Source organism: Eublepharis macularius, chromosome 2 (genome assembly GCF_028583425.1).
Source record: "Eublepharis macularius isolate TG4126 chromosome 2, MPM_Emac_v1.0, whole genome shotgun sequence".
Taxonomy (NCBI): Eukaryota; Metazoa; Chordata; class Lepidosauria; order Squamata; family Eublepharidae; genus Eublepharis; species Eublepharis macularius.
This window is the reverse complement of record NC_072791.1, coordinates 69991452-70019236: the sequence shown is the minus strand read 5'-3', so window position 1 is coordinate 70019236 and position 27785 is coordinate 69991452. Positions and strand designations below refer to the sequence as shown.

General features: G+C 41.5%; 2 protein-coding genes across 3 annotated transcripts in view; one reads left to right on the top strand and one right to left on the bottom strand.

Annotated features, from left to right (window-relative positions):
- The window catches only part of TMEM62 (transmembrane protein 62), a 35912-nt gene extending 11413 nt beyond the window's left edge, over positions 1-24499 (bottom strand). Inside the window, exons 1-9 of the mRNA XM_054972454.1 lie at positions 24240-24499; positions 22075-22186; positions 18384-18521; positions 14718-14763; positions 14251-14392; positions 12352-12476; positions 4860-4982; positions 3443-3598; positions 789-948 (exon numbers count right to left, since the gene is read on the bottom strand). Coding sequence (XP_054828429.1) covers positions 789-948; positions 3443-3598; positions 4860-4982; positions 12352-12476; positions 14251-14392; positions 14718-14763; positions 18384-18521; positions 22075-22186; positions 24240-24422 — 1185 coding nt within the window. The 5' untranslated portion in view covers positions 24423-24499. The remainder of the gene's footprint in view (positions 1-788; positions 949-3442; positions 3599-4859; positions 4983-12351; positions 12477-14250; positions 14393-14717; positions 14764-18383; positions 18522-22074; positions 22187-24239) is intronic.
- A 2482-nt stretch (positions 24500-26981) lies between these two features.
- UBR1 (ubiquitin protein ligase E3 component n-recognin 1) overlaps positions 26982-27785 on the top strand; it is a 138008-nt gene continuing 137204 nt past the window's right edge. For both annotated transcript variants that reach the window (XM_054971048.1, XM_054971047.1), the window contains exon 1: positions 26982-27060. In XM_054971048.1, the coding sequence (XP_054827023.1) occupies positions 27010-27060 (51 nt within the window). In that variant the 5' untranslated portion in view covers positions 26982-27009. The remainder of the gene's footprint in view (positions 27061-27785) is intronic.

Sequence of the window (27785 nt, the reverse complement as noted above, 5' to 3'; positions counted from 1 at the left end):
AAAAAATAAAATACTATTCTTATTACTAGCCTAATGCCCATCATTGTTACTTTTTAAAACCCCACCTGCCTCCAAAAAGCTCAGAATGGCACACATGGTCCCCTTTAACCTCACTATGACTTTGTGACGTAGGTTAGGCTGAGAGAATGACTGGCTGAACATCATGGGGATTGGAAGCTGTTTCAATGGTCAGAATCCCATGCTCTAGCTACTGTGCCATGCTGGCATTATGATGGGCAGGGTGTGTGCACACAGCATTGTATACTGCAAGGATTCTGGGATCTCTGAGTTACTCAGTGTCAAGAGCAGAGAGCAGGCTCAGTGTCTTGAATGCAGAGAAAGTATCCCACAAAGGACAGAATGGCAATCATTCTGAATGGCAATCATTCTGTTGCAGAGGAAGTAAAATGGTACATTTGGAGATGCCACTTAAGTGCTCCTTTACCCCTGGTGACCCCAGCCATTAAGATTCAAGTCCGCTTCTACCTGTAAAGCCTTATCTTGAGTTCTGCTTCTTGGTCATGTTCCGCTTCTTGTGACAGAAATGGTGGAAATTGGCTATATACAAGACTGATAATTTACATAAGTCTACATATTTTTGCTCTCTCTGATCTACCTTCAGAAAACTATGTGCCATTTTCTCTACTGTTCCGATTTTAAAGAGTCTAAAATATTATTTGTCCAAAATCATTCACTCAGGAATAGGAATGAATCTATTCAAACAAACGGTCTTTGAAGGCTATCAAACACTACATGATAGAAATAAGCTGCAGCAACAGAGAGCTCACCTGAACTGTCACATTTATTTGATGAAATCCTTGACTGTAGCTTTGGGGGCTCCACTGTAGGACATAGAGAGGTCCAGACACATGAAGAGCATCACCTAGATGAATGCCATCAATACTGACCTTGACAAACTTGATAGGAGAGGGAGAGAAGGCCAAAATTCTAAGAAGCAGAAACAAACCCGTATATGGGGGAATTTGTTAGTAGTATATCACTATAAAATAATGACTATGACACCTTTCTTTATATGTAACTGTATAGGTGATCCAAACTGATATAATGCTTGTCTCTGGATGGTTGTTTCCAGAAAGTGTGTGAAGCAGAGATACAACAGAACAAATTTCGAGTTTCAACATTAGAATTTTCTATATTGAAGAATGTTATTTTTAAAAAATTGTTTCAAAATACAAATTGATCAAGGAGCTGGTTAAAAGTCAAGGTAATCTTTCCTTTGTAAAGAAAGGTAGACTGTAAATGACGCAATACTAAGTTATCTTCTAAACAGTCTTTTGTGATGCACAGGAAGCTGAAAGCACTTAGTATTAATATGCAAACACTGAAAAGTTACAAATGTTCATGAGAACTTAACAGTTTGGTGTAGTGGTTAAGAGTGGCAGGACTCTAATCTGGAGAGTGGGGTTTGGTTTCCCACTCCTCCACTTGAAGCCAGCTGGGCAACCTTAATAATAGTAATAACATTCGATTTATATACCACACTTCAGGGCATTTAAGGACAACTTAATGCCCACTCAAAGCGGTTTACAAAATATGTCATTATTATCCCCACAACAAAATACCCTGTGAGGTGGGTGGGGCTGAGAGAGCTCCAGAGAGCTGTGAATAGCCCAAGGTCACCCGGGATTCGGTTTCGTTTTCTCAGCCATGTCGGACGCTCCTCTTCGCAGGTCCGAGAGGAAGCGCCCGAGCACCCTGTCCGGGCGGCTGATCTGTGAAGATTAGCCCCCAAAACTCCCAGTGAGGGAGGCTGGGTCCGGGACGCTGCGGGAAGAGCCCCCCGGAATCAATGCGGGGGGTTAATTGCCCGTTTGTCCCTACGGAGGCCGGCAGACGTGCGCGGCGCCTCGAGTGCTGCCGGGCCATGGAAAACGGCAAAGAGCAGAATTAGGTGAAAGCCTGAAAGTAAGCGAATCCCTTCTGTTACTACAAGCGCACGCGAAGGAGTGGTGGGATCTGAAGCTAAGAAGGCTTGTTCTTCCCCTTCGCTGAGTTTCAGAATCTGGTTGGCGGTTCCCCCCCCCCCTAAAATGGCAACGAAAAAACAAAGTCCCGCTCTGGGCAAGTCAGTTTCGGCTGCCCTGAAGGGAGAGTCGTTGGAGGAAGTAGTGCGGAGGGCGGTTGGTGAAGCCATAAAACCCTTTGTTGACAAGCTGAACGAAACAGATCAAAGGGTGGGCTTAATTGAGAGCAAAGTGAAAACCATTAAGGAAGTAGCGGGGGGGCAGAGAAGTCTGCTCGGGAAAGTGCGTCACTCGTGAAGGCTACGAATAAAGAGCTAAAGCTGGTGGAGAACCAGCTGATCGGGCTACAAGTGGAACGAACACAGACAATTTTGCGCCTCCAGAATGTGAAAGAGGAGGAAAATGAGGATTTACGGGGTCTGGTCTCGGAACTACTGGCGACACCCGCGAGGGCAACTAAAGAAGAAGTAAAAAGCGCCATTTTGGAAGTCCGTCGGGCTACTTCAAAATATGCAATGAAGCGTCAGCTGCCTCGCGAGATCATCATTGATTTTTCATCTAAGAGGATCCGGGACACGATCCTATATAATTCATACAATGCAGATTTGGACTTTTTGGGTAATAAAGTTAAGATATTGAAAGATGTCCCATTTCTAGTTCGGAAAAGACGTTTTAAGTATAAAAAGTTCGCAGCTCTTCTGAGAGAACGTGGAATAAAGTACAAATGGTTATTTCCGGAAGGAATCTGGTTCAGTCACAAAGATCAAGCTTTCAAGATATTATCAGAAGATCAACTAAGGGATTTTGAGGATAAAAATCCAGAATTTCAGTGCACCAAGCAAGACGAAAAGGAGAAGTCTGAGGGGGGGGGGAGGAAACAAGCACTGCGGCTGCAGTTGCTCAGAGAGAACTGCGTCCGGGACCCAGGAGGGGAAGGAAAATTTAATTTGAATTTAAATTGTAATTTGCATTTAGTAAGGTCAACCACTCCATCAATATAACATAAAGCTTTAACTTTTGAATAACGGCAGTATGAAGGGAAAACATTTTGTGTAGCATAGTTGTTACATGTTGTAGTTGTTGTGTTTTTTTTCCCTTCCTCCCCTTGTTCCCTTTCTTCCCCTTGTATTGTTAGTTAATGTAGTTAATAAAAAGAATAAAAATTATATATAAAAAAAAAATAGCCCAAGGTCACCCAGCTGGCTTCAAATGGAGGAGTGGGGAATCAAACCCAGCTCTCCATATTAGAGTTCCGCACTCTTAACCACTACACCAAACTGGCCTTGGGTCACCTCACAGGGTGTTTTGTTGTGGGGATAACAGTGGCACACTTTGTAAACTGCTCTGAGTGGGTGTTAAGTTGTCCTGAAGGACAGTATATAAATCAAATGTCATTAGAACTTTGTAAAAATTTGAAATCAGAAATTTGTAAAAATCTCAGCACACCATCAAGTTACCTGATGTGGGTAGAATTAAGAATCCTCTGTAGTGGTTCATGAGCAGAGCTACTATAAAGGAGTGGCTTGGGATTGGTGACAAGAACTACAGGCCATGTCTCAAAATCCAGGTCAGCAAAACTGAAGAGATCATGATCAAAAGCAAGAATCCTGAATCTGATGATCAATAATTAAAAAGAATAGTTTTAGCCTGCAAGGCACATTCTAAAAATCAAGGCACATTCGAAGTACTGATGGTGAACGTACAGTAATCTCATAATACAGATACTTAGAAATTGCTATATTTCAGATTCTGAACATGAAATTAAAAAATGTTAATAAGAAAATGCAACTATATATTATGTTAAAGCATGGTATCTGCCCTGAAAGTTTCAGGTTAGGATGGGATACACAGTTAAACAACAGCAATAGTATTACTTAATATAACAGAATATTATAATAGTGTAAGGGTAGTCAGTAATAATTACCTAAAATCTAATATGGTCATCTCAAAAGGTAAAAGAAATGTGCCACTTTGCTCTTCTAGTTGCACAAAATCTAGATATCTTTTCCAAGGAAATGCTTCAATTTTCCTAAACACTTAAACAACAATATATTGGGTTGGATTCTAAGCTTGTACAGAAGATACACAAGCTATACTTCTTCAGACTTTGTTCTGAGACTTCAGCTGGATTCCCTGAAGTTTCCATAAATTTCCCCTGTATGCAGACTGAAAGCTTCCTTGCCTCCAACTAAGCCCACAGTTCCCTTAACCTATACCGCAATGTTCTGATGAACAGGTTGCTGTGGAAGCAGCCCAATTTTCTTTTCTTTTCCTGCAATCCAATATGAAGTTTGGTACAGGCGAAGGCCGATTCCATAGCTTGAACTGCCTCTTTACTCGTACGCAATTCAATTTCCTTGAAGCCAAAGAGGCTCAGAGTTTGCTTATTCTTACTGTATTCTAAAACACAGGATTATCAAATAGTGTTTTAGTATGCCTTCCAAGGTCAACACCACCACCATAAAAGTTGTACTGGAACCTTCCCAAAGTTAATTAGTAGAGTGTGAAGGAAATATTGTCAACTTTCAAGGCATTTCTAGATTTGCTGAAAAGAAGTAAGGAAGGAGCAACTTCATATTGCAGATATGCAACATGATATTCAGGGAGGAAAGACCAAGAAAGTAAGAAGTGTGTGCGTGCATGCGTATACTCATTATTGCAACAATTAACCTTCTGATCATTAACACACACCATTCTTCCTCATCTATCGCCTAAACAGCCACACATTTTGAGAGTAGTTGTTCAAAACGTTGCATGAATAACCATGATTTCATATAATGAGATGCGCAAAACTCATCCAAGCACAAGGTGATATCATGATGCTTCTGCTGATTACATCACTATAAAATGTGGAAAACTAGAAATGTTACTTACTTCCGATTATCCTTCCAGTCTCCCAGCTCCAGTTCTAGAGTGCCATGATGGTGCTGAGCATGTAAAACTGGCATCAGACCACCCAGGGTATGCAAGTGTCCACACAAATAGGCTGTAGCAGATCTAACCAAATTATCATTAGTTGTTGTTGGTTTTGGAGAAGGAGCAGTAATCATGAAAAATAAAATGTTTTTGTGTACCTCCATCCATGTTATGCTAAACAGCACTCCTCTTTGAGGCTTGTAGGGAGAGGGGGAGATTAGGTTTCGAGGAAGAAAGAAAAAAAGATTTTGCAAACTTTCTCTTAGCAGCACTGGTTTGGGGCTGCAGTGACAGCAAGATTTAGCAAACAGTGATAGTAAGATTGAGGAACAGTTGCTTGGTGTGAAATCTGAGCACTTTATCACTAGATAGCAGGGACTGCTTCCATAAAGATATTTTTCCCTGCATGGACATAGGTTATGTTACAATTTCCTATTTTTATGCACATCTTGAGAATCTCAGAGAAAACAGGGTTGCACCTACCTGTAACTTTTGTTCATCGAGTGTTCTTCTGAGCGGGCACACATGGGAACTGCACATGTGCAAGCCAACTGTAGACGTATCAAAGCTCCAAAAGGCACGAGATGCTCACCCAGCTTTCTCGCGCACTTTCTGAGAGGGTGCATCTATAAAAGGCAGGCCGAGTGGATCCCTCCCTCAGTTCACTAAGCTGCCAGTGAAGAAGGAGACATTAGCATATTTAAGGAGCACATGGCGGGGAAAGGAGGAAGGGATGTGTGCCTGTACAGACAAACACTTGATGAACAACAGTTACAGGTAAGTGCAAATTGTTTTCATCGTTGTGTCTTCTGTGCAGTCCCACATGGGAGATTAGCAAGCTAACTTACCCAGGAGGTGGGTGTGTTGCTCTTCATCAAAAAAGACTTCAGGACTGCTTTGCCGACTGCAGCATCCCTTCTGAAGTCTATGCCAATTGCATAATGTCTAATAAAGGTGGATGGTGTCGACCAGGTGGCTGCCTTGCATAAGTCCACAAGTGGAATGCGCAGTCTAAATGCTGATGAGGTAGATTGGGCCTTTGTAGAATGCACCCTAATGTTCAAAGGGCAAGGTTGTTTGGATTGCTTATAACACTCTCTAATGAGCCATACCAACCAGTTGGTCTGGGCAGTGACTTTCAATGCTTTTTTTTAGCTCCCTTGAAGGAGACAAATGTTAGGGTCCTTTCTGAAAACAATAGTCCTGTCCAGGTAAAAACACAGTGTACGTTTGACGTCCAATGTGTGTAGAAGTCTGTCAGCCTCTGTAGAAGGCAAAGGACAAAATACTGGCAGAGTAATGTCTTGGTTGAGGTGAAAGGCAGAGACCACCTTGGGAAGGAACTGGAGGCTGGGGCGAAGAATTACTTTGTCTGCAAACATTTTGAGGAAAGGTGGATTGTACCTCAGGGCTTGCATTTTACTCTCCCTCCTAGCTGATGTTATGGCCACTAAGAAGGCCATCTTAGGGGTCAGAAGTTTGAGAGGACAGGTAGCTAGAGGCGCAAAAGGCTTATGCATGAGAGTTGTTAAAACCAGAGACAAGCTCCAGTGGAGAGTGGGTTTGGAGACTGAAGAATAAACATTAGCCAACCCTTTGAGGAAGGACTTACATTCCAGTTGGGAGAAGAGGGACCTACCCCATTATGATAGGTCAAGATGGCCTCTAGATGGACCTTCACAGAGTAATTAGAGAGTCCCTGGTTTTTTAAGAGGACCAGATAGTCTAAGACAGATGGCAAGGGAGTCAAAGAAGGGGCTAAACCCTGTTCAACTGCCCAACTCGAGAAAGGTTTCCACTTCCTAGAGTATGACTTATGGGTGGAAGGTTTCCTGGCTTGTGAAAGTATGTTCCTGCCTGGGGAAGAGAATTCTGCTCCAGAGGGGACACAAGCCAAGCTCTTAACTTCAGTGTGTCTAAATTGTGGTGAAGAACCACGTTGTTCCAAAGAAGGGTTGGTGACAGCAGAAACCAGTAAGTTCTTCCCTGTGACATTCTGGACAGGATGGAGAACCAAGCCTGTCTTGGCCAATAAGGGGAGATTACAATCACTGACACTTTCTCCCTCACCATCTGGCTGAGTGCCAAGGTCATGAGAGGGAGAGGAGGGAAGGCATACAGTAGACTGACTGATCAAGACATCTGAAAAGCGTCTCCCAGGGATGACTTTCCCTTCCCCATCGAGAGCAGTATTGTAGGCACCTCTTTTTGAGTGAAGTAGCAAAGAGGTCTATACTGGGAAACCCCCACCGTAGGAATATGGGTTGGAGAAATTCCATGTGAATAGACTATTCATAGTTCTGGATCTTGGACTGACTCAGGGCATCCACTAGAGTGTTGTCTTCCCCAACAATCTGGATAGCTGTGAGAGAGACCTGATGTTGGATAGCCCATTCCCAAATCAGGGAGGACTATCAGGAGAGGGACAGAGAGACTGTGCCCCCCCCCCCTTGCTGGTTCAGATAATGCATGGCAGTTGTGTTGTCCATGCATATCTGAACATTTTGTCCTTGACAAGGTGGAGGAAGGCTTTCAGAGCAAACCGTATAGCCCTTAGCTCCAGAAGGCTGATGTGTAACTTTGACACTTGTTGAGCCCAAAGGCCCTTTACCTGATTGTCTCCAGAGAAAGATCCCCAACCCGACAGAGAGGTGTCTATGTAGATGGAGAAGTGAATGGAGCGGGAACCAAACGGAGTCCCTATCATTTGGTTCCGTTTGTTGTTCCACCAAGCCAGGGATCTGTGTATGATCCTCAGAACTGAGAACCACTTGTACAGGTTCTGGTAGTGCGGATAGAATACCCTGACAAACTAATTTTACAATGGCTGGGGCCGGAGCCTGGCAAATGGAACTATCAGTGTCAGAGAGGCCATAAAACCTAATAGACTTTGGATATTTCTTGCACTTTGATGTCTGAAAGAGCGCACTTTGTTCAGAGTGAGTCGGAACCAAGTTATCCTTTCCTTGGTGGGAAAAACCTGGGCTACTGTGGAGTCCAACACTGCTCCTACAAATGTTACCCTCTGTTGCAGAACCAAGGACGGTTTTTCTAAATTGACCCTTAGACCCAATTGCTGGAGGATTGACAGTACTAACCAGGTGTGATGAGAGACAGACTCTCTGGAGTGGCCCACAATAAGCCAGTCGTCCAGATAGGGAAATACAGAGCAACCTTTCTCCATGAGGTGGCCGACCACTACTGCCATAACTTTGGTGAACACCCGAGGAGCAGAGGAAAGGCTGAAAGGAAGAACCTTGTACTGGTATCTTTCAAAGCCATATTGGAAACAGATGTTCTGTAATTTATTGAGACGTGAAAATAAGCGTCTTTTAAGTCTACCGTAATGAACCAACAGTGGTTTTCCAACAGGGGTAAAACATCTTTCAACAATAACATTCTGAACCTCTTTGGAACAATAAACTTGTTTAGAAAATGGAGATCTAAGACGGGGCAGGAGCCCCTTGACTTTTTGTCCACCCTGAAATAGTGGGAATAAACCCTATCGGAACTGGAGGCCAGAACTGGTTCTATTACTTGTTTCCACAATAAGCTCTGTATCTCCTTCACCAAAACTGCTTGAGGCAGGGAGGGGTTCGTCTGAGGAGGAACGTTCAGAGGAATGGATTTGAACTCCATGGAGTAGTCCTCCCGAACTATTGACAGTACCCAGAGCTCTTGGGTAATTTTCTCCCATGCATGTAAGGGCAGGGATTGACCGACAGGGAGGGGGAAAGACAGCCTGGCATCAAAAGACCCTGACTGCTCTCTGGGGAAATTGGAACGGTCCTTATGGTAATACCTCTATCTGGACTGGTTGGATGGAACCGTGGAAGCAGCATGTTGCTGGTTCTGAGGGAAATGTTGGTTCGGTTGAGAGGGAAACCAATTGTATCTGGGGTTGTAATGTAAGGAGGGAACTGGTGTTTATATGGAACAAACAAGGTAATCCTTAAGGACCTAGCAGTCACCTTATCATCCCTTATTTTCTTAAGTGAATTGTCAGTGGTTGACGAGAAAAGATCATTTCCCTCAAAGGGTAGGTCTTCAACTCTTAATCTATGGCGTGGAGGTAACGCGGTTGTTCTAAGCCATGGATTCCTCTGAATCATGATGGCAGAGGTCATAGCTTGTGTGGAGCAACCCCCAATGTGTCTCGCAGTGAGAATTTGCTGTTTTGAGAGCCGAAGGGCTTCTCCTTGGAGAACTTTAGCAAGACGCTGTGTCTCATCAGGGATGAGACTCAAGTAAGGGCTGATCTTGGTCCCACAGAACAACTGGTACCTGACCATAATGGCTTCATAATTGCCAATACGGAAATTTAGGGCTGATGAGGCATAAACCTTTCTCCGATTTCCAATAACCTTGCCATTCTGACTAGTTGTTCAGAGTAGAGGTGAAGGTCTTTAGTTGGAGACACAGCAGAGTCCTTTGTGATATACTCTGGATGGGATGGCTTGGATGCCAGGTCGGAACCGGAGTCGGAACCATCATCAGGATGTGTTGGTGGATCAAGTGTTGGTTCTGTAGACCTGATGTCTTTGGGAACCATTGGAGGAACTGAGGGAGGTCTTGTCTTTGCAACCAAAGGGAGAGGTTCCAGAGAGTAGTAGTCATTCTGCAGATAGTAGTGAGGTGGCGGGTAGAGACCCAGAGACCCTTCCATGCTGTAGGTGTAATAATGGTAAGGAGACTCCTATGGGTATGGAACCCATGAACATCTGTGACTTCTAACAACCTCAAGACAACTCTCGGTGTCAGCTGGAGCTGAGGAAGCTGCTTCCTTCTGTGCAGGTCGCACTGGGGAAGGTGGTATTGGAGATAATGGCACTCCCAGGTCTGAGAGATCCGGAATCTTGCCATTGAGAACAGCACAAACCAAGGCTGATCAATGTCTTGGCAAGGGAGTTCTTGGAGCCACGAAGGCAGATGGAGCCGAAGCAGAGGGCTGCTTTTTCTTCTCCGGTTTCAGAGTCAGGTGCTTTTCAGTATGCCTCGACTTGAGCTTGGCCTTTTTCGACGGCGATTCGGATGAAGACCGAGATGAGCTAGAATCTTAATGAACTGACTAGTTTGTATTGTCAACACTTGGCGCCAAAATTGGAGATACTAAGGAGGCCTGTTCTGGGTGCTGTGGTCCTTTATTAGCAGCCTTCAAGACTTCGGAGTCGGATACACCTTGGAGGGCTGACTCTCATAGTGCCACTATGAGAGGTGTGATGCCCATTCATGTCAGGCCTTCAGCATGAATTGCTTGCACACACCACAGTGTATGGTATTGTATGTCTCTCCTAGGCACATCAGGCATTTTTTGAGCCCATCGGATTGGGTCATCTTGGATCCACACTTGAGACACTTCTTGAAGAGTGCCTTGAAAGTCATTCTCTTCTCGCTTTCTATCTTCTTGCTCGGACTCGAGCAGGAGCTCAAAGCACATCCTTCTTCAGCAGCGGCTAAAGAAAAAGTGAGGAAGGGATCTGCTCACCCAGCCTTTTATAGCCGCGCCCACTCAGAAAGCGCACGAAAAGGCCGGGTGAGCATCTCATGCCTTTTGGAGCTTTGATACGTCTGTGGCTGGCCTATGCATGCAGTTCTCACGTGGGACTGCACAGAAGACACAATGATGAATATAGAAACCCCTACGTTGTCTATTAGAAGCTGTGGATTGACTCAAAGGAAGCAAGGCTGTCAATTATATGGCATTCCGGAGGCTGTTAAATGTTGTCAGAGTTGCATAGGGTTTCCAGGTGCCCACTGGTGGTTTGTTCCTCTTAGTGGGAGGAAGCAAGCCACCCTGTGATCATCCGCCACCAGCAAGCAGTCCAGGCAAACATGGACACATGGTCTTGGCCACATGCTCAATGATTTTACTTCTGGAAGTGATGTTAATGCTATGTTTTGGGCTGATTCTAAAAGAATTAACTCCAGCACTAAGCGCATGTGCACATCATTTCTGGAAGTAATGTCATCATGCACAGGGGGCAGGAGAGTGCATGCAAAGTCCAGGTGAGTACTGCTTTCTTCCTACCCTCCCTCACTAGAAAGACCTGGCAGCCTTATGTGTGCAGTAGTCAGGACACTATACTGACTAAGAGTAACAAAATTGATCGATAGAACTACTGAACTACATATGAAACAGAAAAAATAAACCTAGCTGCCTTGATAGCTTAGAGAGTTCTAAGAGTAGTATTCTGCAGATAGACAAGAAGAAAATATCTTATTAGAAAGAAGGTACTCCCCCCTACAGTTCTATCTAATTAGAACTTGCTGCCCCCTGCAGGATCATCTTCTCTTTTTCTTGCACACAAGATGTTGCTATAATTCATAGGGTTGTTATAAGTTGGAAGAAACCTGATGGCACATAATACACACACACAACTTGTCTATGGTTTTGCTGCTTTTAGGATTGGCATAAGCCACTCATTTCAGCATTAGACATAGCTATAATGATAACAATGCGGATGGAAGAACATTATTAATACTTACAATAAACAATGGATGGATAAATTATTAGAAACCTACCTCCCCAACAAAGTGTTATAGTGAGACATTCTTGGTATAGGGCCTAGTGCTAAGCTAGGAATGCAGGAAGTAAAAAGGTTAAAATTCTTGGGGTATGTGTTAATTAGGATTAAGGGTAGGACCTTCCCTCTGATCCTAATCAACGTCCCCACCAGGTCTCTTTTAGTTTTAAAGTGATACAATTTTTAGAAGCTTATTGGATCCTAAACTGCTAGGGGGGAGGGGGGGGGTTAAAAATTAGAAGATGCATGTCTCATGACATGCATTCCCAATCCCAACCCTAATTGTTTCCTTCTGAATAGTCTAAGCATGTAGGAATTTGAGTAGGTCGATGTTGCCTTTTTCTCCCTTAATGGATGTTCAATTGCACTCAACATTTCACAGTTCCTGGGGGACAATGAATATTTCCCATGTTTGTTGGGAGTTTTCTTTTTAAGTTTACAGAGTAATGTTTTCCTGCATTCCTAGAGAGTTCCCCAAGTATGCAAATACATCTACTTTGTTGATGGCCCTTGTTTTACTGATAAGGCTTGAGACCAACAAGTTTCCTATTAAGATTAGTAATTATTAAAAACAGTAGACAAACCCACTTCCACAAGCATAGGCATGTCTGCATTGAGGTGAGGTGAGGTGAGGTAGGGGCCTCAAGGAGTAGATCTGGTGGGCCTCTGCCACCTCACTATTGCCACTACACCACCCACTCGTAAGACAGAGAAGCTAATGCCCATTTCCCATATGTATTTAACATACTGTGGCTTGTTCTGTCTTTATATACTTTTGGGAAAACAATGAGGGAAGGAGTATTAGCTGCTTCAGCTTGTGGGCAGGGATGGTGGGGGGGGGCAGTGAAAGGCAGACACCTGGGGTGGCAGTCTTAGGCAGAATCTCTTGCTGAACCACCCCTGTCCATAAGGGAAGAACAATTTACCTCATAACCATCCGTATTCCTGGTGATGGAGAGATTATTGTTGAGGTGGGATAGTGACCCAACCAGATAGTGTGGTTACTGTCATGACTTTCTGCAGCCAGTGAAAGTAGCTCTTCCATTTGACTCTAAAATGAAATAACAGCAGCAAACATTTTAGTAGCATGTCAGCTGCACAGACTTAAGCAAACAGACTGAGCATTTAGAATCTTAAGACTGCAGCACTAAACATGCTAATGCAGGAGTAAGTCCCTCTGATCACAGTAGGACTCACTTTTGAGTAAACAAGCATTAGATAGGACTGTAAAACACACATAATTGTTCCACTAATGTGTGTATTGCAAATTAATATTGCTGAATTGTTTTCATTTACAAATTCATTATTTTTAGTTTTGGAAAAATAAGGCTGTGAAACATGTATGCCACATTCCAGAGGATTATGTGCACAGCTGAACTTTTGACTTTTCTCATTCTTGGTATAGTAGGTCACCCCTCCCTATATTCTTTTGCAGCTCAGAGTTTCAAAAGTGATCTTCAGAGCAACAATTTTTGTAAATATGGCAGTAGTGCAGACAAACTCTGGGACCAATACTGAAGCTAGATGCTTTCAATTAAAAAGAAGAGAGTCAGAAGCAATGCACAAGTCACAGAAGTCTAAGATAAGGCAGTAGATCTTCTCATATTGTCCAGCTGGCCAGTTAAGATCCTCTTTGCAAGACCTGCTCTCTGTGTCACTGCTTACAGAGGTGAGGCAGGTGGCAACCAGAGACAGTGCTTTTTCAGTGGTGGCACCTCGTCTTTGGAATGTTCTTCCCCATAAATATTACCTGGTATCTCACCTGGTATCTCCCCTATTCTCTTTTAGGCACTGGGCTAAAATATTTTTTTAAGGAGTTGATATTTTGTCTTTACAGTCAGCCTCTGGCCTCAGAACTGTTTATGACAATCATTTTAGGCTGTTAAATGCTTTATGCTGTTTCTAGGCTCTGACTAGTTAGTTAATTTTTAATGATTTTATGCAATTATTTTATGTTTTATTATTTCGTATATTTAACTTTGTAAGCTGCCCCCAGCAGGTTCTATTGAAAGGCTCCATACAGAATTTCTAAATAAGTATAGGTTTCCAATTCACCCTATTTCTCTGCTTGTTGACTAAAACAGAGCTTCAGTCCAATCTCCAATCACTGGGACAGTCTTCATGATTAAAGCATTAAATATTTTGCCAATAAGTAGGTCTAGGGACCCAGGCTCCTATAGTTTTACAAAGGCTCCCCACAACAAGCATGTAAACACGATAGCTGGGAAAAGACATAGTCACACACAACTTAGCATTGATTTACACCTTAAGCTACTTATGGACGTGGGATATAAATGTTGAAAATAAATGAATAAAATGATTTTTAAAGCATTCTTGGAGCTCCCCGTCCCCATGGGCAAGCGTATTCATACAGGAACATATGGAGCTGTAGATCAGGGAATGATCTTTTAAACATAGTCACAGTACCTTTAATGACCCCAAAGAGCAGGATCGCAATACCTCATCTAGGTATTTTTCCCTGTCTACCTCTCCTACCATCTATTACCCCTTCATATAAAGCAGTACTAGGTTTTAAACATAACTTAGAGTGTATCAGCAAACACAACCAATGTAAAATGTATATTCCAATCTGCACCTAAAATACACACAAAAAATTACCACCAGATCCAGAAGCATAGCATAAAGACAAAAACTAATAGATTAAACAGACAGGAATCCAGGTCATAATAGATGACAAATTACCCATGTATAATGCTCTAAAGATTTCAAAGATTTTAGATCTTGTGCAGTTGTCAATAAAATCTTTAGACTCCATTTTACACAGCTGACAGCTTAGTGCTGTAATATGTTTCATTTTACATTACCGCATTTAGAATTCCAAAGAAATTGTAGGGTCTCTTGGGACCTGGAATGAGGGTTGCATCAGCACAGATAAAAGAGTATTTGCCAAAAGATGTGTGGTGGATGTAATGGAAAGAGCCATCCTTACGCCATGCAGAGTATTTCCTGCCAAAACAAGAAGGGATTATTACATTCAGAAATGTCTGGAATAAGAAAATAAGTTAAAAGAAACTAAAAGGCACAATAGAAGAGGCAAAAACAGAGAAGCAGAGTTGCTCAGAACACCATAATGGTGGCAGCAGGGAGGAAGGAACAACAGGAATGAACAAAGTAATAGGTGGATTACTACTTTCTAAACTGTTATTTATAAGGCTACTTTAAGAGTCATGTTGCCTTAAACATATATGCCTTGTTTTAATAGAATGTCTCTGTCTACCACACAATTAAATTTCCTTCTGGGCTTCTGAGTTACCACAGCACACAGGCTTACCTATAGTAATTCTTGACACTGTCCAGGCTTGGAATGTTGAATGCATCTGCAGTGAGAATGCCAAACAGTATCACACAAAATTGCAAAACAAATTTAAGATTGTGAGAACTGAAAAAGGGAAGAGAGGTCAGGTTCAAAAAAGAGCCCTGTAATGTGCATTCGAGCTAGAAATGGGATAACTCAGCAGAAGGGAAACTCTCCCGTGAACCAATTAACCAGAGCAATCAATAACAATTCTTAATATAAAGATACATTTAAAGTGCAAGTGCAATAAATATGTGTACTACAATATAAACAGACGTACTTATGCATAAAATATCAAGAATAGTATAAATATGACATCCAAGATATGTACATCACATAAGCCCTAAATAGTAGAGCCACAATGCTCAATGTCAATGTCTTTTGTTGTTTTTCCACAGGTTAACATCAGATGCTTCCAACAAGACGCTCCCGGTTGGCAGGTAAGTACACAAAGTCACACAAGTCACTGTGACTACTAAATATTTTCTTCTGTGTTGCAGGGACTGAATCCAGAATTATTAAGGCTGCCAGAACCGGAAAAGTCCAACGAGTCCCACCCAACAGGTTGCTAGCTGATAGCCAGTTTTGTAAAAGGACTTTTTCAAGGGCGCATCACATAACAGTCGATCTGATAACACAATAAATAAATAAAATACTAACAACTACTTAGCATACACCCAATTATTTGAATATCATATGAAGTGTATACTCACAAAGATGTTAAGTACACAGATCACAAATCTCTCACTTGAGGATAGTGACAGTTCACTTCTGTAATTGCCTGTCCCGACACTGACCCTAAATATACTCGTTAATCATTACTCAAACCTCCTTAAAATGGCAAAGCCCTGATGGCAAAATATCCCTGTATAGCTATACTGCCCACTACAAATAACAAGTTAAATTCAGTTTTTGGTTCAGACCTCTAGGAGCTAGGGTGTTCGGCTCGAAAATCCAGAATGCCGTATGTTGCAGTAACATTCTAGAAGAATCACCTCGACCTTGTGTTTTGTTGACAAATAAAATGGAAACCACAGCTCTCTTTCAGGATTATGGTCTTGCTGAAAATGAAGGGCTAAAGGGGCATCCATGTTCCGGTTCCTGATGGTGGAAAGATGCTCCTGAATCCTAAGACATATGGGACAAGTGGTGCTGCCAATATATATTTTATGGCAAAGTCATTCAATGATGTAGACCATACCAGCAGTATTGCAGGTGGAAAAGCTTCTTAAAGGGATGGACCAGCCAGAGTCAGTGAGTCAAAACTCCTTGCCCACCACAGTTAGGGGACACACATTACAATGGCCACATCTGTAGTGGCCAATTGGTCTATCCTGCATTGCAATTGCACGTTGATCTGAGCATACTAATATGTCCCTGAGACTCCTAGTTTGTTGATATCCAATAAGGGGTGTCAATGCTTGTGGATAACACGATTGATTGTGGAAGCTAATGGAGTATATTCCACTGACCAATGGAGTCTCCCAGATTCCTGTCTGTCCCGCATGTTGAACAGCTCTGACCTCAATTTACCAGCTGCTCTGCACCTTGCCTGCTCTACCATTCATCGTGCATACCCCCTATTAACAAAACTCCTACAAAGACTGCTCCTCTCCCTAACACAACCCCGGTCAGAGGACGAGTTCCTTTTAATTAGCAGAAATTGTCCATACAGTATGTTCTGCCTCAAATGTAGGGGATGATAGGATGTGTAGTGGAGGTAGGAGTTCCTATCCGTTAATTTCCTGAATGGCCTGATCCCCTATCTATCATCCAGTTTCCTATAGACTACAATATCTAAAAAGCTGATCTGATTGTGATCACACTGCCACGTATATTTAATATGGTCATTTATGGAATTCATCCATATCTCAAATTCCTCTGACAAATCTGGTCTCGAAAAAATTTAGTAACAGAAATCTCGCTGAAAACGAAAATAGTTCTTCTCCAGAACTATGTCACCTATGGATAATGACAAAGGAATGGGGGGAGATGTGATTTCACATATATACAAGGTCTCCTTTATCACTGTCCTTGCCTCCTCATGTGGGATGAAAGTGTATTGAGAGGTGACATCCATAGTCATCAGGGTCGCATCTCTAGGTATGGTTAGCTCTTCCACTAAGGTAATGAACTGACTAATATCCCTGATGTAGGTAGGGGAGGAGATCCCTGCAGGCTGCAACAGGCTGTCTAGATATTGTGCTAGAGGTTCCAAGATGGAATTACTCCTGGAGACTTGGGGAGTAATTCCCCCTTGGGAGGGGGAACCATCCTTATGAAACTTAGGAAGAGCATAGAACACAAGTACTCTTGGATGTAAATTAATAAGTGCTATATGCAAAGCTGGAGTGATGTCACCCTCTAACAATGCCTCATCAGATCTCCTGCACATAATCTGATGTGTTAAGGATGACAATCCCCCACCCTTCTGGCAGCCTTAATAATTCTGGATTCAGTCCCTGCAACACAGAAGAAAATATTTATTAGTCATGGTGACTTGTCTGACTTTGTGTACTTGCCTGCCAACCGGGAGCATCTTGTTAGAAGCATCTGATGTTGACCTGTGGGAAAACAACAAAAGACATTGACATTGAGTATTGTGGCTCTACTATTTAGGGCTTATGTGATTTGCATATCTTAGATGTCATATTTATACTATTTATTCTTGATATTTATGTATGAGCACATCTATTTATATTGCAGTACATACGTATGCGCTTTGGGTTACCAATTCGGGCCTGATTTGCAAACAGCAAGAAAAGTTCTGCTTTGATCTTCGGTGTGCTCCAAATCTTTACAGAGCATGCCGAAGCGAACATCTGAGAGACAAGTGTTACCTCGCAGACTGCTTTTAAAAAATAAGAGAGAAATAAAAGGGTATTCCCTTACATGATATTTCCTTAGCTAAAAACATTAAGAAAAAATAGTGGTTGAGCAAATTCAAAAGATATGCTCAAAACCTCCTCTAATAGAGGAGAAATAAAACCGATAACTAAAATTCACAATAAAGCTTCTAAGAAAAGATACTATGTGGCTTTTGTTTTCATTTTTAAAGTTTGCCGTTTACTAGGTAAACACCTGATTACAATCTCTTCTAACTTGACAATATTCAACAGAACAACTGCAAATCTCAATCACAGAATCTCAGGGCCAAATTAAATATGCTAGAGGCATCCATATGCATTTATTTTTGAGTTTACCCATTCACATGTAATGTAAGAAGGATCTATTTATTCACTTCAGACAAAACGAAGCACACAGATAAGTGGAGGACTTAAAGTCTCCACTGCGTTAATTCAGTTGTCCGAATTATTTTACTTATAGTCTGGCTCATTTCCAGTATCAAAGCTAAGCTGGAGAAAAATACTTCAGACAGCAAATCCCTGTGAGGTTATGGTTGCAATCCAACAAAGAGTTGCCTGGGAGTATGTTCCACTGACTTACTTCTGAGCAGACATGCTTAGGATGGTTTACTAGGTAACAGAGAGCAGGATTCATTTCCTTCTCCCAAGTGCTCGATTTTCTAACAAAAAAGAACCAGCAAACAAACCCTTACTCTGCTTTACACATGAATCAAAAGACATGTGAATAAGTACATGTGGAAATTCCCTCACCCAAATGTCTCGACATTTATCTTACCATGATTCCCTTTAATGTCAATCCATTTGGTTTTTTCCATGACTTTAGACCTCTTCAAGATTGTCTGGTAAGTTTGCCACTCCACCTCTACCTGATCAGACCCAATGTTATCCTTTGTTTTGGCATCTGTCAAGTCACCTGTTAACAAACAGAAAAACCCACATAGCACATTCTGCAAAAATTATGCAAGAACTGCATAACAATGGAATGCAACATGAATCAAATGCTGATCAAAATGACGGACTGGAACATGTGGAACCTGCTGCACCAGACTCACAAATATGAACCCAAAATGTCTCATTTAATATCATTTATATAGAAAGCTAATTTCTTCATTTAACTCACTAGTTTAATCAAGAAACAGAAGTTACAGTTGGGCTATGTAAATAAACAGGCATAGCACTAGTGCCACATTCTGTAAAACAAAGTAAAAGGACTGCAATATGGGAAATAGGCATGCATGTGCAAAACCTATCCTTGTCCATACTCTGAGGTCATCAATGTCTGTAGCAGTAGGCACTGTATCATAGGACCACAATCCGTGTTTTTCACTGCAGAAGTCAGTGGCTCTTATATGATTCATAAGGCATAAAATGAAATGGCTGTAATCATCAAGTGTGGGGAGCAGTGGTGGAAAGTGGAAATGGCCCCCTGCCCTAGATAATGGACCACTAGGAGGAGGAAAAAGTTGGCCACCAGCTCAAAGATACCCTAGATTTCTTTGCTTTATCTTCTTATCTAAATGATTTCAGCCATATGAAAAAGTAAAGTACTAAACTTGAGGTCACCCATGCAATGGGAACCCTCAGCCTAACACTAGGTGGCCCTATACCCACTGACAACTGCTCCTGGGAGGGTTCTACTTCAGACAGATGTTTTCAAAGCTTGTGTTATGACCGTTACTTTTGGGGGGGTAGATTTTTCTTTTAATCTTCCCTGTACACCCTGGGTAGTTAGCTGCCACCAGGAATATTATATTCCAATATGTTTTAATTAAGTTTTCCCTTTGGTAACATTCCTAAGCGTCAGGCTTCTTCGTGGTTCTATGTGGCCCTGAAGATAGGAATGGGATATAGCAATGACAGCTACACTGGGATATAACAAAACAAAATAAATGTTTATTTTTCAAGAAGTGTATTGGTTTCATAAAAGTAGTTCTTAGTTCTTAATGTTACTTCATTTAAACTCATTCACACAGATCTCTTGTAAGGCTTCACACACAGTTAGCCTCTTTCTCTAGGCTCTATATTTCTCTCACAGAAAACTCCTCAGGCAGCACACAGCTAGCCTCTCTTTCTCTTATTCACAGATTAAACCTGCTCAGGCAGCACACAGCTGGCCTCTCTTTCCCTGACTGAGTGTCCTTTCACAAACATGCTCAGTTCAGGTTCCACACAGGTCATATTTCTCTCATAAACACTTCAACATATTCAGGCAGCACACAGCTAGCCTGCTTTCCTCTGACTCAAAACTTTTCTCTCTCTCCTGTCAGTCTCAAACTGCATTCACTCCGCCCACTCTCAGTCATCAACCAATCATATCCCTCTCTCTCACCCCCACTCTTCATCTATCTCACACCAAGCATTTAAAGATACATGCACACATTTCTTGAAATCATTACAGCTTGTCATCCAGGGAGCTACAAGATGGGTGAGAGACAAGCCAGGTTAATTGGATCCAGTTTTACTCTTTCTTTGATAGCTCATGACAATGGCATAGATGGGACTAAAGGAAGGATTGCTGTCTTCCATCCACTATCCATACACTTTGACCACAGAGTACAAGCAAGGAGAGGAATCTCCTCTCTTTCATGATCCAGTTACTCTCTCCCCATTTAGCTTAGCTGTATATTTATGTCATACATTTCTATCCTGCAGCACTTACTATAGAAGTCTACAAAATAAAATAAACTCAGATTTTAAGTCACATAAGAATAGAGATGCTTGAACAAACTGGTTTCTTCATGAGCTTCCCAACTAGTCTTGGAGAGCTGGAAGAGGAAGAAAAGCATGAACAGAGTTCTTCTTAGGCAAACTGAAAATAACAGATGTTCAAGTGTATCAATTTCCCACAAGCACCAGACAAGATCAGTAGCTTGACTAGCTATCAGTATGAACCCAAATCAACAACGGTAGTAGCCGGTAGTATGCATTCTGAGGCTCACAGAGGGCCATATTCACAATTATAATCTACCAAAAGAGCCACATGTATGCACTGTACACCACTCCACCAAACACATACAAGTAATATAAACTGTAACTATTAATAGTAAATATGTAAGTATAACCATTTCAATTAGCAGACCACCTCTGAGGGTCTCTCCCTGCCATTCTGAAGCTTAGCCAGCCCTCATGTATATGAAATGAGGGGAAAAGCTTGCAAGTTAGACTTATGACACAAAGCAGTGTGCAAGCTTTCAGGTTATGCAGAACTTTTTATTAGGCTGAATGTTTAAAAAATAAATGCTTCCCTATGTTAAAAGCAACCTAGGTGCTGGGATGAGAATAAAGAGGCTACAGAGAAGAGGACTAGAAAGAATGGACTCTTTACTTCCTTTCCTGGCAAGAGGCCCGCAACTCAGAAAAGCTTGCAGCTTCCCCATCTTCCATCGGTCCAGCAGCAGCTGTTGCAAGGTGGGAATCACCAGCCAACCACAGGCCCTGGCCTGTTGGAAAATGGCCTTCCCATTTTCCTAAAACATGGAGCAAGTGCTACATTAGGGAACAGTGCTCAGAAGAGCCACAGGTGGGATGTCACAAAGTCCTGAGTGAGCATCACTGTATTACAGCTAGGTACCAGTGCAGTGGGTAGAGGGAAGGGCAGGCCCTTCTTAGATAGGCTTATCTTTTAAAAAAGAAATATTTATAGTTCCAAGGTTATCAATTAATTGTATGAGACTCTTTAATCTCTGGAGCTTTGTGAGGACCATTTCTTGCCTAGATTTTTAGGTGAGATCATCTGCAGATTTCAGATGCAGTGCCATCATTATTGACTAATACTTTCTTCATCCAGCATTTTCATTTAACCAATGACTATTATGTTTTAGATGTTTAAAAATTCAATTTCTTGGCTAAACACCACTCCCAAAGAAGATAATATAAACAGATATAATTAAGTATATTAAAACAAATCAATGTTCAGCACCAAAATCCGTGTCACTAAAACAATTAGACAATGAAACCCTTACTTTAAAAAATCTTGATCAACCTAAATATAGAAAATGAGATACTCAGCTTCACTTTTCTAGGGAAAAGTGTTCCAGAACCAGTAGCACAACAGAGAAAACCCCCTGTCTAGCTGTTAGTCATGCCCACCCCAGAGACATCCAACACCAGGGTCTCTTGGAGAAGAGCTGAAGCATAATAAGGTCTGTATTAAAAGAGAATGAGTGCAAGCAAATCAACTGACATTGAATCCAACAAGACTGAAGCAATGATATTCAGATCTCAAGACTGGAAGAACAAAAGTGAGGGGAAAAACAAGAGACTTTTGTGGGATTCAGCTTCCAGGAGCTCCTGGATTCATTCCTGCACTTTAAGATGCTTGTCACCCATCTAATGACAAGGATATAACCCTTTCTTTTAGGTCCAGACCTAAAATGCCATCAATTTCCTCAAGGCTAGACTACTGTAATGCACTATAAAATGAAATTAGTAGGGAGGTAGAGGATGGGGAGAAGTAGGTTGCTCACCTGTTACTAAAACAAGAGCTGGTTGAATTACATCAATTGTTTCAGTGCAGAACTTTTCAAAATCAGGGGCTCGACCTGGATCCCTAAACTTACTGATATGTAGATCTGATACCTACAAGGAAAGGAAAAAAGTGGATGAATTACTAAAGAATATAATGTTTAAGAAAACAGTAACAGAAACAGCCCCAAATATTTTTACAAAGTGAGTAAATGCAGCATAAACAGATCAGAACATGAAACACTAGTAGATTAATTTCAGACTCAATACATTTGTAAATTATGAATACTGAAAAAGAAATTCATTTTATTTTCATTTTCAGAAAAATATTTAAAATATATTAAAATATTATTATCACAATATTAACATTAAAACAGAAAATCTTTTTAATATTCATTTTCAGAAAAAGATGGTTACCCAATCATTTCACTGCTCTTCACCTGAGGTTACCAACCTAAAGGCTGGGTATGGAGGTTTCCCAAAATTACAGCTGATCTCCAAGCTACAGAGATCAGTTTCTGTGGAGGAAATGGCAGCTTTGGAGGGAGTACCATTCAGTCTAGAAGAAGACTCCCAGAGTGGCAGAAGACAAATGCTCTAGGATTCTACTTCACCTATTGTATACCATAGAGACTCTATGGTATATGGTATGCTAACCCATACAAAAATTACAATCTGGTATCATCCAGCTGGTGGACTACATTGACACTTTATACTTGTAGAAATGTCCAGACAAAACTAAACTAGCCCAACATAATTAGAGCCAGCAAAATCAGGATCCAGTGGCACTTTAAAGACTAACAAAAATGTATTTCAGCATAAGCCTTCCTGAGACAGGGCTCACTTTATCAGGTGTATAAAATGTACCTCCAGGAGGCTGATGAACTTATATTAAACACTACCAACAATAGAAACGTGGAAGGATATGTTAAAAAGAGAGGCCAGTTTAAAACAATATACAAACAAAAGAGTAATCAATCTGCTCATAGCAGGTGAGGAGGACCACTCCCAACTGTTGATATATAAAGCAGGACTAATACAAAATTTGATCTAAGAAAATGCAGGATGAAACACGGAACAGATATTCAATTAGAGTGTTATACAGGCATACTGAACTAATTATTAGCAGAACTAATCAGAGTCAGTGTGGGGCAGCGCTGGACTAGGGTTTGAATTTCCAATTGGTCCAAGAAACTTTTCGGTCAATCATTCTCAGCCTAATGAGCTTCACAGAATCGTTGCAAAAATATAAAATGGAAGAAGTAGCGGAGCTCTTAAAAGGACGAAAATGTGGCAGATGTCAGTGGCTGCATCTCTGAGTGGTAAGACTTTTTTTTTAAAAAAACATTTTATTGAAATTAAACAACAACAACATACTATCTTACAATCAAGTCACATGTAGTTGAACAAGTAATAAAACTAGTTTGATACAGGAAGAGAATCAAACAAATTAAAACAAAGATATACACATCACTATCTTTTTTAAAGAACTACAAAACAAAACCACCATAATTGGTTATTGCTTGTAATATTTTTGATTTGGGTTGCATGTTATGCTTATCTACATATTCAAAGAACGGTAGCCATTTTTCCATAAACTTAGTACTTACAGGAAATCTTTCTGCTGTATAGAGATCATTATGGGTTTTTTTCTAATATAAAATGGTTCCAGACTTTTTCAAACCAAGAGTCTACCTAAGGTGCCTTTTCTTTTTTCCATTCTAGTGCAATCATGTTTTTTGCTACTACAAAAAATGTTACAATCAGCTCTTTCCTAATCTTTGGGATAGCTAAATCTTCCCATTGACTTAGAAAAATAACTTTTGGGTCCAGTGAGTGGTAAGACTTAACCATTTAGTTCCCCCATAGTTTGCATCTCTCTCACCGCCCCGCCCCCTCCCCCTCCCCCCCACCGCCAGGCCGCAATATGGCACTTACATGTTCTTTTAATTTTGAGAAACAGAAAAGTGAAGAGTTAAAAATCGTTTATAATGATTATATGCTATCATTATGAATTTATAATGGCACTGCTTCTTTCGTAGGTCATTATGGCCCCATTAACTTGGTCAAAAGTAAATCCTGCCATTGCTCCTCTCCGCCACGCTGATTCCGGATTTCTACCCGGAATTCACTTGAGCGTCACATTGGCCACCCCACCTCGCCTCACCTGGACTAACCAGAAGAGGTTATTCTCCTCAGCTCCCGGAGCCGGCTCGGGGGCGAAGGAGCGGGCGTGGGGAAGCGGTTGCTGGGGCCCCGAAGGGCTATACCAGTCCAGTAGCAGCGCGATCACAGCGGCCGCGACCAGCCCAGCCGCCACCTTCTGCATCCTCGCCTGGATGGGAACCATCCACCCGCGCGCCAACTGTCACCGCCGCGCCCCAGCGCCGCACCGCTAACTTCGATATTTGGTCTCGCGTGTAAAGGGCAAGGCGGGCCGATGCACGCCCATAAGGTTTCATCGAGCTTTTTCCTTCTCATCTCTGTCTTCCTGGAGGACTAAGTTGCCTGTCAGAGAGCTCAGTCCAGTAGGTGGCGATCGCAGAGCTCTACTGCTTCATTAGAGCAAAGGGAGAAACAACAACACGGTCCGGACGGGGCACACCCGCCACTCATTCTGGTAGCTCTGTAGCCCTGGAGCGTAGTAGCATTTGATTCCAGTGGGATTAGACTGGAGTAACTGTTTGGGATTTCACTGTACGAATGTTTTGTTTCCGCGGTAGTTTTAGTTCGATGTTTTAGCATGGTGAGTCATTTACCGAGAACACTGGTTTTATGTTATTTTATTATGTTATGGGCTAATTTTCGACAAAAGTTTCTTCCTCACAAGTAAAATAATTTTGTGAAAGTGTGAAGCTATTGTTCTCATTAATGGCAAACACAGTCCCAGCATCCTTCATTCAAGGAATCCCAGACTCATGCAAATCTGTCTTGTCCAGTGGACGCTCCCCCCTCCCATTGCAGTATTCTGGTGGTCAAATTCATGTTGTCAAATCTAACACCTTACAAAAATCTCACAAGAATCTGTGCTAGGTACAAAACCATCAGATTGACAGCTAGTGATCACATCCTTGGTCAGAGAAATAAACATTTTTTCTACCACAGTTGAAAATCTGTACTAGGGAATCGGGAGGGAAGAGAAAGTCTACCTACCATTCCTATCAAGAAGAGAACCAGTTATAAAACAGACTTCCACATTTGACCCAATGGAAAAACATGCGGTGACAGGCAAAAATTAAAAGGGGGCATTTTTCCCATGCTGCGCCCACGTGGCAGAAAATGCTGCATCTACTGGGTTTTTAACAGCTTTTAAAGGCTAAGAACATTTAGGAGGCAGAAGGCAGCATTCTTTGTGATTTGGAGGAGACGGAATGTTCCCATGGAACAGGATTCCTTTTTTTAAAAAAATTATTGAAAATTTTAAAACAAATGTTTAAAAAGACTAGAAAAACAGGTCTAAACAAAAAGAAAAAAGCAAAAGAAATTAGGAATGTGCCAATTATCTCTGAGAAAAAATGTAAGTATTACATATTATATACTAACTCCAAATTTACCCTTATGATCAATATTATAACTTAACTCCAAATTTACCCTAAATAACTACTTTCCATTTCTTTCTAAACATTAAACCATCGGTCCATTTCTCTGTTTCTCACAAAAGGTCTATAAGAGGTTTCCAGGTAACAATGTATTTACCCAATTACTTTTCCCTAATCAAAGATGTAAGTGTGCCCATCTCGTCATACTCCATCATCTTCTCCAGCCATTTCTCTGTTTAGGTAATGTTGCCGCCCTGAACCCATCTGTGGGGAGGGCGGCATATAAATAGAATTAAATAAATAAATAAAATAAAATTGTGGCTTTCCATTTTTGAGCATATAAGAGTCTCACTGCTGTTGTCATATTAAAAAAGTATATTGTGAGTAGCTTCTGTGTGTCCATTAGTCCCAACAAGAATGCCTCCGGTTTCATTTCTATATTAATCTTTAAAATCTGGATAATAGATTGTATTTATATCCATTTTTAAGCTTTATTTCATGTCTACCATAGATGATCAACCATCCCCTCCTGGTGTTCACATTTCCAACATCTGCCCAAAACATTCTTATACATTTTTGCTAATTTTTCCAGTGATAGATACCATCTATACATCATTTTAGAAAAGTTTTCTTTCAGACCAGAGCTTAATGTAAATTTAAGTCCCTTCAGTCACATATTCTCCCATTGTTCGAGTTGTATGTTATATCCAACGTTCTTTGTGTATTTTATCATACATTCTTTCCTCTGTTCTTCTGTTTCCAATCTCAATGGAACTTGATTCCTAAGAACAATTCCTGTCCAAGACATTCTAATTAGTATGCCCATAGATATTAATTCCATCACAGTGAAGTGGCATCAAAACGTTCCCTGTGGAAAGATCACAGTAAACGTAATTTGTAAAACATTATAGGTTTTTTTTGTGCTCTATGTAGATGGATGGTCCCAACTCCTAACAGGTAAAAGGCAGGGAAGAAAGACAGCCTGAATGCTGGATTCATCTGTCCTCTTTTGCTAAGAGGAAACAACCTTAATCCCGGTGCTAACGATCCAGTGTGATGAAGTACTCTCTGACCTCGAAAAACTTATGCTGGAATAAATGTTCACCCGTGTTTACACGTACCTCCCTTTGGCCAGCTCTGCCTCATCAGAAGGCAGTCAAACTACCAATAGCAGAGCAGCTTCAGCAGGTGCTATCTGAGCATGCGTATATGATGCGCGCCTGCTCAGTTTTAACCAAGGATCAACGTTGACGAGGTATTAGCACGAAGCCCTGGGTCAACTTTTTCCGACCCCCCCCTCCGTCCCCACAGCTGGTTTCCGGTCGGGTTGTGGCGAGGCTCGGCTAGAAGATTATCAGTTTTTCTAAGATGGCGGACGGAGGCGACGGAACAGGAGGGATGACTGGAAAGGGCGGTGCTGTACCCATGAAGCCACCGGAGTTCGCTAGGGTGAGATTCTGCGCCCGCCGTGTACTCTAAACCTCCTGGACCAAGAAAACCATTCAGGATATATGTTGGCTAGACAGTGTCTCATATCCCTTAACCTAAAACCCTGATGTAGTACTGAGGAAGTCTGTACTCCCAGCAGCATTAGTGCCTTCTGCAGCCCGTACAATAGAGCTGCTTGCCTGGAAAGGAGATGTTTTCCTGAAGTGTTTGGTGTGTCTGGCTTCTTTTACTCCTAAATTGTGCAATGTGCCGCAAAAGGTTGATTTTTTTTTGCAGGTCCGTTAAATGGGAGTGCACACCTGCACGGTAAACAACACAACATACAATGCTTTCAGACGGCCCACTTTATAACATTTGGCAAAATTTGGGACTTTAGGGAGAGATACAACTACATGATTGTGTGGCAGCTAGAAAAAGGGATTTGCATGTGTGAAGATTTGTTTTGTGAAAATAAGCATTTTTCTCTAGTAAAGTAAATGGTATTTTGAGTACTTGAATAGCCTAAATATGAAACGGCTTGGAAAAGCATTTTATGCTCTTATGCAAGCTTTCTCCTTGCAATGGTGGAGTCTCGGTGAGAAAGGTGGAGTATAAATGATATGGATACAATAAATTAAAAAGTTCAGGATATTAATACTGTAACAATTAAGAGAAGCATTTTGTTACAAGCAAATTTAGGGCAACCAAATGATTATCATTATTGCAAAGATACGAAGGGAGCTTTG